The sequence below is a fragment of the Suncus etruscus genome, chromosome 11, assembly GCF_024139225.1.
Source record: "Suncus etruscus isolate mSunEtr1 chromosome 11, mSunEtr1.pri.cur, whole genome shotgun sequence".
NCBI classification, from domain to species: Eukaryota; Metazoa; Chordata; class Mammalia; order Eulipotyphla; family Soricidae; genus Suncus; species Suncus etruscus.
The window spans coordinates 49,719,728-49,733,240 of NC_064858.1; the positions used below are offsets into that span (position 1 = coordinate 49,719,728).

The 13,513-nt window shown below is 40.5% G+C and overlaps 1 protein-coding gene across 1 annotated transcript in view; it reads right to left on the minus strand.

Moving 5' to 3' along the window:
* NR2C1 (nuclear receptor subfamily 2 group C member 1) overlaps window positions 1–13,513 on the minus strand; it is a 46,849-nt gene that overhangs the window by 24,884 nt on the left and 8,452 nt on the right. Inside the window, exons 5-8 of the mRNA XM_049782812.1 lie at window positions 12,678–12,825; window positions 11,849–11,939; window positions 7,714–7,898; window positions 5,364–5,529 (exon numbers count right to left, since the gene is read on the minus strand). Coding sequence (XP_049638769.1) covers window positions 5,364–5,529; window positions 7,714–7,898; window positions 11,849–11,939; window positions 12,678–12,825 — 590 coding nt within the window. The remainder of the gene's footprint in view (window positions 1–5,363; window positions 5,530–7,713; window positions 7,899–11,848; window positions 11,940–12,677; window positions 12,826–13,513) is intronic.

Consider the following 13,513-nt stretch of genomic DNA (forward strand, 5'->3'; position numbering starts at 1 on the left):
CACACACACACACACACACGCACACACCTGGAAGATTCCTGGCACTGCACTCAGAAATCTCACACACACACACACACTCACACACACACACCTGGAAGATTCCTGGCACTGCACTCAGAAATCTCACACACACACACACTCACACACCTTCCTGTTCCGCACCTGGAAGATTCCTGGCACACACACACACCTGGAAGATTCCTGGCACTGCACTCAGAAATCACACACACACACACACACATACACACACCTTCCTGTTCCGCACGCACACACACACACACACACACACACACACACACACACACACACACACACACACACACACACACCTTCCTGTTCCGCACCTGGAAGATTCCTGGCACTGCACTCAGAAATCACACACACACACACCTTCCTGTTCTGCACCTGAAGACACACACACACACACACACACACACCTTCCTGTTCCGCACCTGAAGATTCCTGGCACTGCACTCAGAAATCACTCCTAGAGTGCTCAGGATGGAATGCTGCGTCAGCCATGTGCAAGGTCAAATGCTCTACCCGCTGTACTAGTTATTGCTCTGCCCCTTATTGAAACATTTCTAAAGAGAACTGTAAACAAGAAAATATTAAACATCTTAATGAGTTGGTAGGAGGCAACTTTTTTAACACATTAAAAAAAGTCTATGTAAGGGCTGGCAAGATAGCACAGTGGGTGAATTAGATACCCAGAATACATATGGCTCTTTAAGACCCACTAGGAGCGATCCTTGAGCACAGAACCAGGAGAAAGTTCTGAGCACCACTATGTGTGGCCCCAAAACTAAAACCAAAAAACACCAAAAATAGCTAAAAAACAGGGGAATTAAAAGAGATTAAATGAATAGCAATTTATCTGCTTTACATAATCAATTGTGTTAAGGCAACACATGTCTCTAATATTCTGAAAACCAGAGCTGTCTAGAGACTCCATAAACAAGTCCTTTAAATTAAATGAACAAAAGATTTCTTGCTGTCTCAGGAGGTGAATTTCATTCATCAGGTGTTAGTAAATAAACAACTAAAATGCCTACTGGTTTTAGATTTATAAAAGGAATCACACATTTTCTTTTCCTTTTTTTCTTATTTTGTTTTGGAGATGCTCTAAATTCTGTGCTCACTGATGACTCCTAGTGGTGTATGGAGGTCCAGGCAGCACTGGGATCAAAGCCAAGCCTCTTGCATGCAAAGCACACACATTCAGTTCACTGGGTCATTTCTTTGGCTTCTGAATCATATACATTTTGCAATTCTTAAAAAACTTAATACACTGACATTTTAAAAATAAGAGTCAAACCCAGCAGTGCTGGGGGTGGGGAAGGAATGTGATGCCAAGAATGGAACTAAGGGTCAAATTCTCCCTAGCCATATTGAGATGATTTTCAAGAGTGCAGCTGGTGAGAGGAAAGCTTGGATACCAGTCTCAGAATTTAACTGTATCTACAGTTGCCTTTCTAGAAATTTCTTTATGTAATTATACCAATTGGCTAAGTGATAAAGCTCTGAGGAACAAGAACTGAGCTAGAAGATCTGCAGTCTACACCCAATCTGTCACTAGTTTTGTAAGCCTATATTAAAAATTAATTTAACAACTGTTTGCTGAGTGGTCTTTGCAAGCCACTAAGCTACAGTTATTTCAATAGAGGAATAAAATGAAAACTAAATGAGACCCTGAAAGAACTAAAAGAGGGATATGCTGAAAAATGATGAGTAACGGGATCATGATGTAATCTTAAAAGGTCTTATTATTGGGGGTGGAGAGATAGCACAGTGGCTAAAGCACTTGCCTTGGCAACAGCCAACCTAGGCTTGACCCTGGAGCCCCACCAGAAATTCCTGAGCACTGCAGGAGAGATAGTACAGCAGTAAGGCGTTTGCCTTAGATGCAGAAAGATGGTGGTTCGAATTCCAGCATCCCATATGGTCCCCCCCAGTCTGCCAGGAGCGATTTCTGAGCACGAAGCCAGGAGTGACCCCTGAGCGCTGCCGGGTATGACCCAAAAACCAAAAACCAAAAACCAAAAAAAAAAAAAAAAAAAAAGCAAAAACTAAAAACAAAAAAAAGAAATTCCTGAGCACTGAGGCACGAGTAAGCCCTGAACATTGCTGGGTGTGTCCTAAACACACACAAAACAATGTGAATGAAAATGAGTTGCAAGCTCTATATTATAAAGATCTAAAAGGAAGCGAGGGGTATTTATATCAACAGTTAAAATTTCATTTGTTCTCCTAGGGTCACACCAGCAATGGGAGGGAGCCATGGATCAAACCAGGGGTTTCACATCTGCAAGGTATCTGGCTCTAACATTTGAGCCACAACCAACAACCTCAGCCTTAGAGCAGTAAAATCATGACCATAAACATTAATGAGAAAACTTAACAATGAAAGTACCAGGCCTAAAAGGCAAAAGTACCAGGCTTGAAAGTTACTAGTTATTGGGGCTGGAGAAACAATACAGTGGGCAGGACACTTGCCTTACACAGGACTGACCAAGGATCAATTCCTAGCATCTTGGAAAACTGGCCTGAGCCCTACCAAAAGTGATTCCCTAATACAAAATCAGGATAATGCTGGGTATGGCCGATAAACAAAAAACAAAAGCCAATTCAAGGGGCCAAGAGATAGCACAGCGGTAGAGCGTTTGTCTTGCACACAGTTGATCCAGGACAATTAGTGGTTTGAATCCCGGCATCCTATATGGTCCCCTGTGCCTGCCAGGAGCGATTTCTGAGTGCAGAACCAGGAGTAACCCCTGAGTCTGACCCCAAAACAAAACAAAACATAAAACTAATTCAAGGGAAAAATAATTCAAATTTGCCTAATTCAGTTATTTGAGACTTCTGAAGGAATAAAGAAAATGTGAGGGAAATGTTACAGAATATTTTTCTTTTCCTTTTCTTCTTTTTTTTTTTTGGGGGGGGGTGCTTGGGGCCACAACCGGTGAAGCTCAAGGATTACTGTTGGCTATGGAGACCATATGGGACACCAGGGATAGAACCGAGGTCGGTCCTTGCATAGGTCTGCATGCAAAGTAAATGCCCTACCGCTGTGCCATCGCTCTGGCTCCACAAAAAGATTTCTATTAATTACAGAAATACTCTATTTTTTTCCTTGCACAGATTCCTCTTCCTTCAATTGTTTGTCTCATATAAACACAAGTAAAACTAAGAGAAAAAAAAATACACATTTCATTTACAATAAGAGCAGTGGAAAATTAGTTTTGCCTTGTTTCATCCTTGTCCAGAGTTCCTACCTTAATGTTTAAGGGTGATATAACTTATATTCCTAGGCCTTTTATTTTTGATGGGAGGAGTTTGAGCTACACTTAGTAAAGCTCAGGAGATATTCCTAACTTTTCAGTTATCACTCCTGGTGGGGCATGGGAGGACCATATGGGATGCCAAGGACCAAACCTGAGTCAGTTGCAAGCAAAGCAAGCGCCTATCTGCTGTACTACTGCTTCAGCCTACCCACTGCCTCTATCTATAGCTCTTTATATTTTGTTTTGGATTTTGGGTCACATCTGGTGATGCTCAGGGATCACTCCTGGTGTGTTCAGGGGACCATACAGGACCTGTACAAGGCAAAAGCCTTACCATCATGCTATTGCTTTGGTGTCTTGCCTTTGCCTATACCTCTTTTTGGGAGCGAGGGGGAGATCACACCCAGTGGCGTTCAGGGGTTACTCCTGGCTTTGTGCAGGCACGGGAGACCATATGGGATGCCGGGATTTGTCCTGAATCGGCTGGATGCAAGGCAAACGCTCTACCACTATGCAATCTCTCTGGCCCCCTGCCTATAACTCTTAAAAGAATTTTTTTGCACAGGAGCCAGAGCAATAGCACAGCAGAGAGAGTAATTGAATTACTCATGGCCAACTCAGTTTAATACCCAGCTTCCCATACAGTCCCCCAAGGACCACCAGGAATAATTCCTGAGTGTAAAGCCAGAAATCTAGAGCATCCCTGAATATGGCCTACCCCCCCCAACATTACTTGCATGGTATTACAAAAAGTCTAAATTTTCTCATATCATTTGTCATTGATAAAAGTTTATAGGAAGGGGGCCAAAGAAATAGCATGGAGGTAGGGCATTTGCCTTCCATGCAGAAGGATGATGGTTTGAATCCCGGCATCCCATATGGTCCCCTGTGCCTGCCAGGGGCGATTTCTGAGTGCAGAGCCAGAAGCAATCCCTGAGCGCTGCCGGGTGTGACACCCCTCCCCAAAAAACGTTTATAGGAAGATTGTTTCAATGATTAACTTTCTACAGAGGATTTTTTCTTTGTGTATGTGTGTGTGTGTGTGGGGGGGGGGGGGGAACACAATGGTGATATTTAGGAATCATTCTTGGCTCTGTACTCGGAAATGACACCTGGCAGCGCTTGCAGTGCGGAGGATTGAATTGGGGTCAAACATATGGCAAAGCTAGTGGTTATCTCTCTGGTACCTAAATAGAGTTTTGATCAGTGTTATATTTTTGTGCTCATTATTTCTACCAGTAACAGACTTATCTACTTGATGATAGAAATTTAGGAAAATGCACAATTCATAGTTGGGTTATGAGCAATCATCCATAAATAAAATAAGGCAGCTAGCTAGCTAGCTAGCTAGTTTCGATCACTTGCACATGATTTACTAAGCACTCACAGCTGGCAAAAGTAATGATTTCTAATAAGGATCAAAACAGCAGACTCAATGTAAAACTTTGAAAACCCACTCTCTACAGCTGTGGTCCAAGCATTACTCAAATAATAACTCGGATGCTAGGAAGTTATTTTCAAATATTCTACATGCGCTATTAGTATTCTACATTTACTGCTTCACTCCTAAATTAATGTACTAAAGGAAGCAAAACAAATTACAACTGTACTTTTCCCACAAAATGGTTGAAGTATTAAAGTAAAAAAAATGGAAAAGTTTCAAGTAATTCTACCTTATCAAGGTAAGACCAATGAAAGCTAGCTAACTAAGTTAATACAAAACAAATGGAGTTCTTAATGGTTATTATAGCAAGAGCAAAACAATCTTAGATATCAGTTTACATAAAAGTAGTGACTTGACATTAAATAAGAACAGTGCATCCAATATGTAATGAATGCATATATTTAAAAGCTAATATTTTATAGATTCAAATTCAACAATTGATAGAATACAACTCTTATTTTCAAGCAGGATACTGTAGTGGGCCATTATTTAATTTAGCTACTGCTTTGAAATCCTTTCAGGGAGATTTCTGACTTTAAAAAGCATAACAAATATACTTTGATTTCTGAAAGGAGGATTAAAATCAAAATAAATAAGACAACATTAAAAAATTAAATATATATATGTCAAAGTACCCTGAAAACTACATGTGAATCGCTGAGAAGTGGCCCCTCTTTCTCGATGTAATTTATGCTCGAATCTCCAGCAATTAGGTGTGCGCTTCCTTCCATGCCCTCTACTGAGCTCTGACAGGCTGTGTTCTCTCCAGGATTCAATGCTTTTGCAAGAGTGTCAAATGCCCTATAAGGAGATATCAGAAGCTGTGATCTTGACCCATCTTCACAATGACATGAAAATCTACAGAAACTCTGCAATCATGATTTAAGCCAAAAAAATTATTAAAAAAGAAAACCTTTGTATATGACTGAGCACCCTTTTCCAGTGATAGCTGTAGTTCCCTTAGCAGTAACAAATTCAACTTCACCTACACAGTCAAGAAATCTGATCGTTAAATTACAAAAAGTAGTTAAGAGAAAAAATATATAGTCTGGTCAAAAAAATGGCTTTAATGTGTTAGGGAAGAGATGGCTCAAAAGGATGAAACACATGCATTACACTGCTGGGTTTGACATCCCCCCCAATAAAAGCATACAATATGGTTCAACAAATTATTAATCTGCTCTAAGGTAGAGGTCCATTTATCTCATGCCAGAAAGACTGGGCAAGAGCTTGTACTAAATTTACAGTAAATGATATACTATGCCAAGTCAAGATTTTAATTATATTAAAAATCCAGAAGTAGAGGCCAGAGAGATAGCACAGCGGCAGGGCGTTTACCTTGCACGCAGCCAATCTACGACAGTCGGTGGTTTGAATCCCAGCATCCCATATGATCCCCTGAGCCAGCCAGGAGTGATTTCTGAGCTCAGAGCCAGGAGTAACCCGTGAGCGCCACCAGGAGTGACCCAAAAACCAAAATAAATAAATAAATAAATATCCAGAAATATTTTAAAGCTTGTGGTCGCACTTATAAAAAACTTTAAGCATGGGGTCAGAGCGGTGGCACAAGCTGTAAGGCATAGCATGGGCTTGCCTAGGACAGACCACGGTTCGATCCCCAGGCGTCCCATATGGCCCCCCAAGCCAGGAGCGATTTCTGAGCGCATAGCCAGGAGTAACCCCTGAGCATCACTGAGTGTGGCCAAAAAAAAAAAATCTTTAAGCATGAGACTAAGAAATCAAAAAAAGTATTGGTGTGTAATATTTAAAATAGCTCCTCCTGTTTTTAAATGAGAAGCCTCTTAGAATTTCTTAAATATCTGAGGCTGGAGTGATAGCACAGAGGCATTTGCCTTGCAAGCAGCCGACCCAGAACCTAAGGTGGTTGGTTCGAATCCTGGCATCCCATATGGTCCCCGTGCCTGCCAGGATCTATTTCTGAGCAGATAGCCAGGAGTAACCCCTGAGCGCCGCTGGGTGTGGCCCCAAAACAAAAACAAACAAACAAAAAGAATTTCTTAAATATCTCACTCTCAAAGAACTTATAAAGAATCTTTCCCCTTTTTGAAATAAAGTGCCTGGGAGATGGCTTGGGGCTAGTGTACATACTCTGCATGCAGGAGGCCCAGGTTTGATCCCCATATTATATGGGGATCAAATCTATTTGTTTTGTTCCCTGGGAGCAAACCCTGAGCCCCAAGTCAGAAGCAGCACCACGAAATGCCAGGTGTGTGGCACAGAAACAGCAGCAACAACAAAAAAATTAGCACTGGTGCTCACACAAGCGATCCTTGAGCTCTGCCTCTCAGTCACATCAATCCTGAGACTCAAACGCAAGAACAATTTGTGAGAAAAAAAAACTTTTAAGAAGTTTGGATTTTACCTCTTATATAGTACTATCAATAGAGTGAAAAACACATTCTTGATGAATTTCCTGAAGAGTAACATCAAAACTAGTTGATTCAATTAATTGAACAAAACCATTTTGTTTGTTGTGAGGGTTACAATGTGGCAATGGGTGAAGACCTGGCACTCTACCATGGAGCCTCATCCTTGGCCTTAAGACTCAATTTCTTTTGATCACTAGAATTTGGTGGAAATAAACATGCCTGGCAAGTAAGACAAATATTTCACACATTCAATAACACAAAAGATAAAGTTAATCAAATTGCTTCAAATATCCAGACCTAATTTGGGTAACTCTCATTTATGTTATGAATTTATTGGTCATTAGAACATAAACTGTTTGACACAATTCTATGCTGAATGCAGCTTTTCTAGTTAAAATTTAAATATGCTGAAACTGCTGCTACAATTTGTGTTTAAATAAACCACATTCAAGAATGAGCCAATTGTACACACTGATGTCAGCATATTAATATGCCTTAAATATCCAAGTATAATAGAAACACTTGCTTTCTGAAGTTTTGTAAACAGCGTAAAATATTTGAAGAAAACATTCAAAGAGAAAATGTCAGACAGTACCTTGAAACATCACCATTGGTCTGCAGGTCTTGATGAAATTCACACATTGAGCTATCACCATTGCTTAAGTTTTCAGTCACAGACATTTCATTACTATTCTGAGATAGATCTTTTGTTTTTCCAAGATTTGCTAATGATGTAACCACATTGGCTAAAGTACTTAAATCTCCCTGACATGACTCCACCTTAAAGAAAAGAAAAAATGATTCAAACAGTGCAAACTGAAATCAATAATATAAAGCATCTCATTCAAGATTATGAAATGTAAAAACAAAAAGCAATCTAAGATAGGAGCCAGAGTGATAGCACAGAGATAGGGCATTTGTCTTGCACATGGCCAAACCAGGATGAACCCCAGTGCCTGCCAGGAGTGATTTCTGAGCACAGACCAGGAATAACCCTTGAGTGCCACCAGATGTGATCCCCACACCCCCAAAAAAAGCCTCTCCAAAATAAAAAAAAAAAAAAATTAAGATAACTGAAATCTCAGGAATAAAATTCAAAGAACTTTAAAAAAAATTCTTGGAGAAATACATTGATTAGATTTAAAAATTAAACACTTCCTAAATGTTTACAGAAGGCATTTTATCTTTTTTTTTTTTTTTTTTAGGTTCTTGGGCCACACCCAGTGATGCTCAGGGGTTACTCCTGGCTGTTCACTCAAAAATCAGTCCTGGTGAGGTTGGAGATAGCGGTAGGGCAGTTTGCCTTAGACGTAGGAAGGTCTTTCGGTGATTCGAATCCTGGCACCCCATATGGTCCCCCGAGCCTGCCAGGAGTGATTTCTGAGCATAGAGCCAGGAGTAACCCCTGAGCGCTGCCGGGTGTGACCCCAAAAAACAACAAACAAACAATTCATTAGTGACAGGCTAGGGGAACCATATAGGAGGGATGCTGGGGATAAAAATTAAGTTGGCTGCATGCAAGGCAAACACCCTACTGCTGTGATATCACTCTGGACCCTACAGAAATAATTTTAAACCTAAAATGTCACTAATCTAATCTTCCTCATCAGTTACTTCTCCTGTAAATTAATATTTAATTTCTCAAGTTCTTTTTAGAATTAAAATTTTGATAGTTATAACTTCTAAAATTTTATGAATTACAAGACAGTATAAGCACAATAAAATAATTCATGAAGAGGAAAGAGATCAAACACAATATAATATCAACTTAAACAGATATTGTTAAAGGTACTGCTATGTTTGAATTTGCTTACATGTTTACAGTAAAAGTAAAAGTTGCATATTTTCCACTATAGTTGGCTTTTTTTTTTTTTTAATGACCATATTGTAGTTCTTTCAATTTTTGGTTTTGGGGCCACATTCAACAGTGCTCATGAGTTCACTCAAGAGTTCACTTCTAAAGGACTCTGGGGATCAAATGAGGTGACAGGAATTGAACATGGGTCAACCATACGCAAGGCAAGTACCTTGCCCACTATATTCTCTCTCGAGTCCCCATAATTTAATTTTCTTTTTTTTTTTTTTTTTGGGCCACACCCAGTGACGTTCAGGGGTTACTCCTGGCTATGCGCTCAGAAGTCGCTCCTGGCTTGGGGGACCATATGGGACGCCAGGGGATCGAACCGCGGTCCGTCCAAGGCTAGCGCAGGCAAGGCAGGCACCTTACCTCTAGCGCCACCGCCCGGGCCCCCATAATTTAATTTTCAATCCTACCTTTATTCCCTCATCCCTTTGTTGAAGTTGTGGTGGCCAGGGGAGGCACACAGGACTGGCAGTGGTACTTTCTTACTTGCACCTCTGGCAAGCAATGCCACCCTCTAAAAGAGCTGGGAAAGCTGGCTCATCACTGATACCTGTACTACTTTAGCATAGTGCTTGTCAGAGTAGCATTTCCCAGCAACAACCCTCAGATAACTGGTTAAAGATGTCTTTGCAGGACCGCTCCCCTTTGCTTACACATACCTGCTGCAGTATTGTCAGAAATGGTTTGCAGCACCAGGAAGTACTATAATTCTTTTATAAAAGGAAAGTGCTGAATTTTTTTTCCCTTCATCAATTTTCACCAGCAAGACAAGCGATGGCACAGCAGTAGAGTGTTTGCCTTGCTTGAGGCCAATCCCGGACAAACCCCTGGTTGATTCCCAGCATCCCAGAATCCCCCCACCCCCCGCATGCCAGGAGAAATCCCTGATCATCACTGGGTATGACCAAAAAAATAAAAACAAACAAAAGTTGTTTTCGGGCGACATCTGACAGTGCCTGGGGAGTTGTATGGGGGGATTGGGGGGGGGGGAGTAATGTCCTGACTGCCAAAAGTGTCTTTAGCCGTGACAGACAATAATTCCTTTTTTAAATGCACAAGATTTTATACTTTTGATGTATTTCAATCCATTAGTCATTCTTTTTATTTTTTGGCAGTGCTGGAGGTCAAACCCAGGCCTCTAGAATGCACAGTATGTGCTCAGCCCTTAAGAGCTATTCTACCCCAGCCTTAGTCATACCATCTCTATTCTGTTATCAAGACAAACCTGGCCGTGTTAGAGGATGACTCTGGGGCAATACTCCAGGAAGCCCATGTTGGCTGTATCAAAGGCCAGTACCAAATTCACTGCACTTTCTCCCATTTTAGTTTTTTTCTTTCCGGTTTTTGGGCCACACCCGGTGACGCCCAAGGATTATTCCTAGCTATGTGCTCAGAAATCGCTCCTGGCTTGGGGTACCATATGGGACACGGGGAGGGGGGGTCGCTGGGGGGATCGAACCGTGAACTGTCCTTGACTATCTCGGGCAAGGCAGAAATCTTACTGCTTGCACCACCGCTCTGGCCCCTCTAGTCTTTCTTTACAATGATCAAATTACTCCATTTTAAGGGGTCCCTATAGATCCCTGTTTAGGATCCCCAAATATATTTTTCCTTAATATTTTGTTTTTATTGTTCTTTCTTTGGTTTTGGGGCCACACCAAGTGGTACTCAAGGCTTCTTCCTGGCTATGCTCAGGGATCACTAACAGCAATGCTCAGAGGACCATATGCAGCACTGGGTTTGAACTGGGGTGGGCTGCATGCTAGCTAGTGAACAAATCACTATTTGAATACTGTTATCAGTTTTGAGTCATTGAATAACGAAACCATTACTGAGTTCTTACATATTCACTACCTACACATGTCTTTTATTTAATCCTTCTAACAACACTTCTTTGACAAGGAGAACTACCCAATATAGGCAAAAGAATGAAAGTGGAGGCAAGATACAAAGTTACGTGGGGCTAAAGTTAGGACAGTGACTAGGGTGCTTGCAACGCAAGTGACAGGCCATCGAGGTTTAATCCCAAGCAGCCCATAGGGTCCTCTGCTCTAAATCTCAAAGAGAACCTAGATGACATGACATAAGCTCTTCCAGACCTATAGATTCCTGATTCAAATGTTTAAATGAGACATGATAGGAATTTCTCCTAACAAAAAACACCTAAAAATCTTTAAATATTTTGCACTATAAAATCTGTAGCAAGTATGAAAATAATATTGTATTGCAAATACTTTTTTTTGAAGACTTATTTTAAGGTGAAAGAGACCTAAAAGATTTCAAATACCACTTATGCTTTAAGGCTTTAATTGTCCCAATCGATGAATATTGCTATCCAACCTCTGAGGATTTGTTCTATAACAGACAACTTGTGGGGCCAGAGATAGCACAGCGGTAGGGCATTTGCCTTGCACTCTGCCAATCCAGGACTGACAGTTGTTCAAATTCTGACATCCCATATGGTTCCTGTGCCTACCAGGAGAGATTTCTTTTCTTTCTTTTTGAGGGGTGGGGTGGGGGGGTCACACCATTGATACTCAGGGGTTACTCCTGGCTATGCACTCAGAAATCACTCCTGGCTTGGGGAGGCCATATGAACACCAGGAATTGAACCCAGATCCGTCCTGGGTCAGCTGCATGCAAGGCAAATGCCCTACCGCTGTGCTATCGCTTCGGTCCCAGGAGAGATTTCTGAGCAGGAACCAGGAGTAACCCCTGAGCGCTGTCGGGTGTGACCCAAAAACCAAAAACCAAAAAAAAACTAAGACCAAATCAATGGCCAAAATGTTAGAAGATATACAGAAATGCAAAATTTTTCTAGAGCTTAAAAATAAGTAAATTTAAATTTTAAATACATTAAACACACCTTATTTGGTGTCATTAGCATAGCTGGCTCAGTTTTGATTCCAGACTGATGAATATTCACAAACATTCCTGAATCTAAGAGTCCTGTTGACCTGTAACAAATAAGTATAAATTTAGCCATGGTTTTACTAGAAAGAAAAACTAGTCAAAATTTTTTGCTTTTAACTGAGAATTAAAAAGTTAGGTTTTAAAGCTCAAAACTTATTTTCACTTATTTTGGGTGAAATCTAATAGTGCGTAGGGGCCATGCAGAGCTAGGAATTCAATTTGCTGTTACTTGTATTCACTGACCCTAAAACTCAAATTTAACATTAAGATATAAAATTCATCTCTCTCAATTTTTGATGTATACAACCTCTATGTCATTTCTGGCCCCAATAAATCTTTATTTTACTTATAAACCATGAAATATTAATCTGTAGCTAGTGACTTAGAAAGGCTTTTAAAGGAATATCTTTATCAAAGTTTCCTACACACTGCACTTGTTACTGCTTTGTACATTCATTCCCCCACAGATGCCAATTCAGACAATTTATTCCATCAGTGATGGGAAGTCCTAATGCTATCTATGCCCCACCCCAGGTTGTTTGCTTTCTTGTATCTGTCCTCAGTGTTCTTCTCTAAATGCTGCTCCCCACACTGAAATGCCCTCTTTCCTATTTCAGGTACATGCCCAGGGTCAGCCCATTTTTAAAGGAGATTTTCTCAACCCTATCAACTCTGTAAAATTCTTTATTACTAATTGACTTAAAATTTGGCACATAAATTTCTTAGAACAGTCAAAAATAAAAAATTAGGGTTCTTAAAATGTGTTGATACTTTTACTATACCTTGCAGTTTCACTATCTGTTATGAAAGTTGGGGTTGCAGCTAATGGACTCCGAAGATCTTTACGTATATAGATTTTTTCTGTTGACGCAGCACAGTTGGAAGATTTTTCCCTGGATACTTCAATAGGTTTTCTTTCACACTGAACAGCTACAGAAATACATTAATTTATACCGCAATGCAGAATCACACACAATTATAAACAAACTCTAAGTGAGCAATGCTGCTAATGGAAGACATGGTTACTTAACTCAAGAAAAGCATCAAACTTTAAAAAGAAATTACTTGTGGGGCCAGAGCAGTAACACGTCTGGGAGGGCCTTTCCCTTGCGTTTGATCCCTGGCATCCCATATGGTCCCCCAACCACCGCCAGTAATAATTCCTGAGCACAGAGACAGTAGTAACCCCTGAGCACCACCAGAAGGGCCCCCCCCACAAAAAAAAACAACCAAACAAAAAAGGAAAGAAAAAGAAATTACTTTTAAGTTCTACCACGTTGCTTCAAAATATAAAAATTGATCCAATTTGGATCTCATTCTCTGCATAAACCAGCTGTAATAGAAATGCTTTCGCTCTATTTCATAATTTTTATATTTGGGAGGTTTAGGGGTTCTATCCCTCAGACAGGTGATATTCCTCAATTTGTGCTCAAGTACTGACCCCTGGGAAATGCTTTTGTTTTAAAGGCTCTTTCGAAAAAGAAAATCTCAAGTTAGGAGTCAGTCCCTTACCTATCTAAGAAAATGAAATATGTAAAACTGAATAATATGTCACACAACGACCAAGTTAAATTTTTGGGCAAAATGATTCTTTTAAAGCTTAATCTACAAAATACAG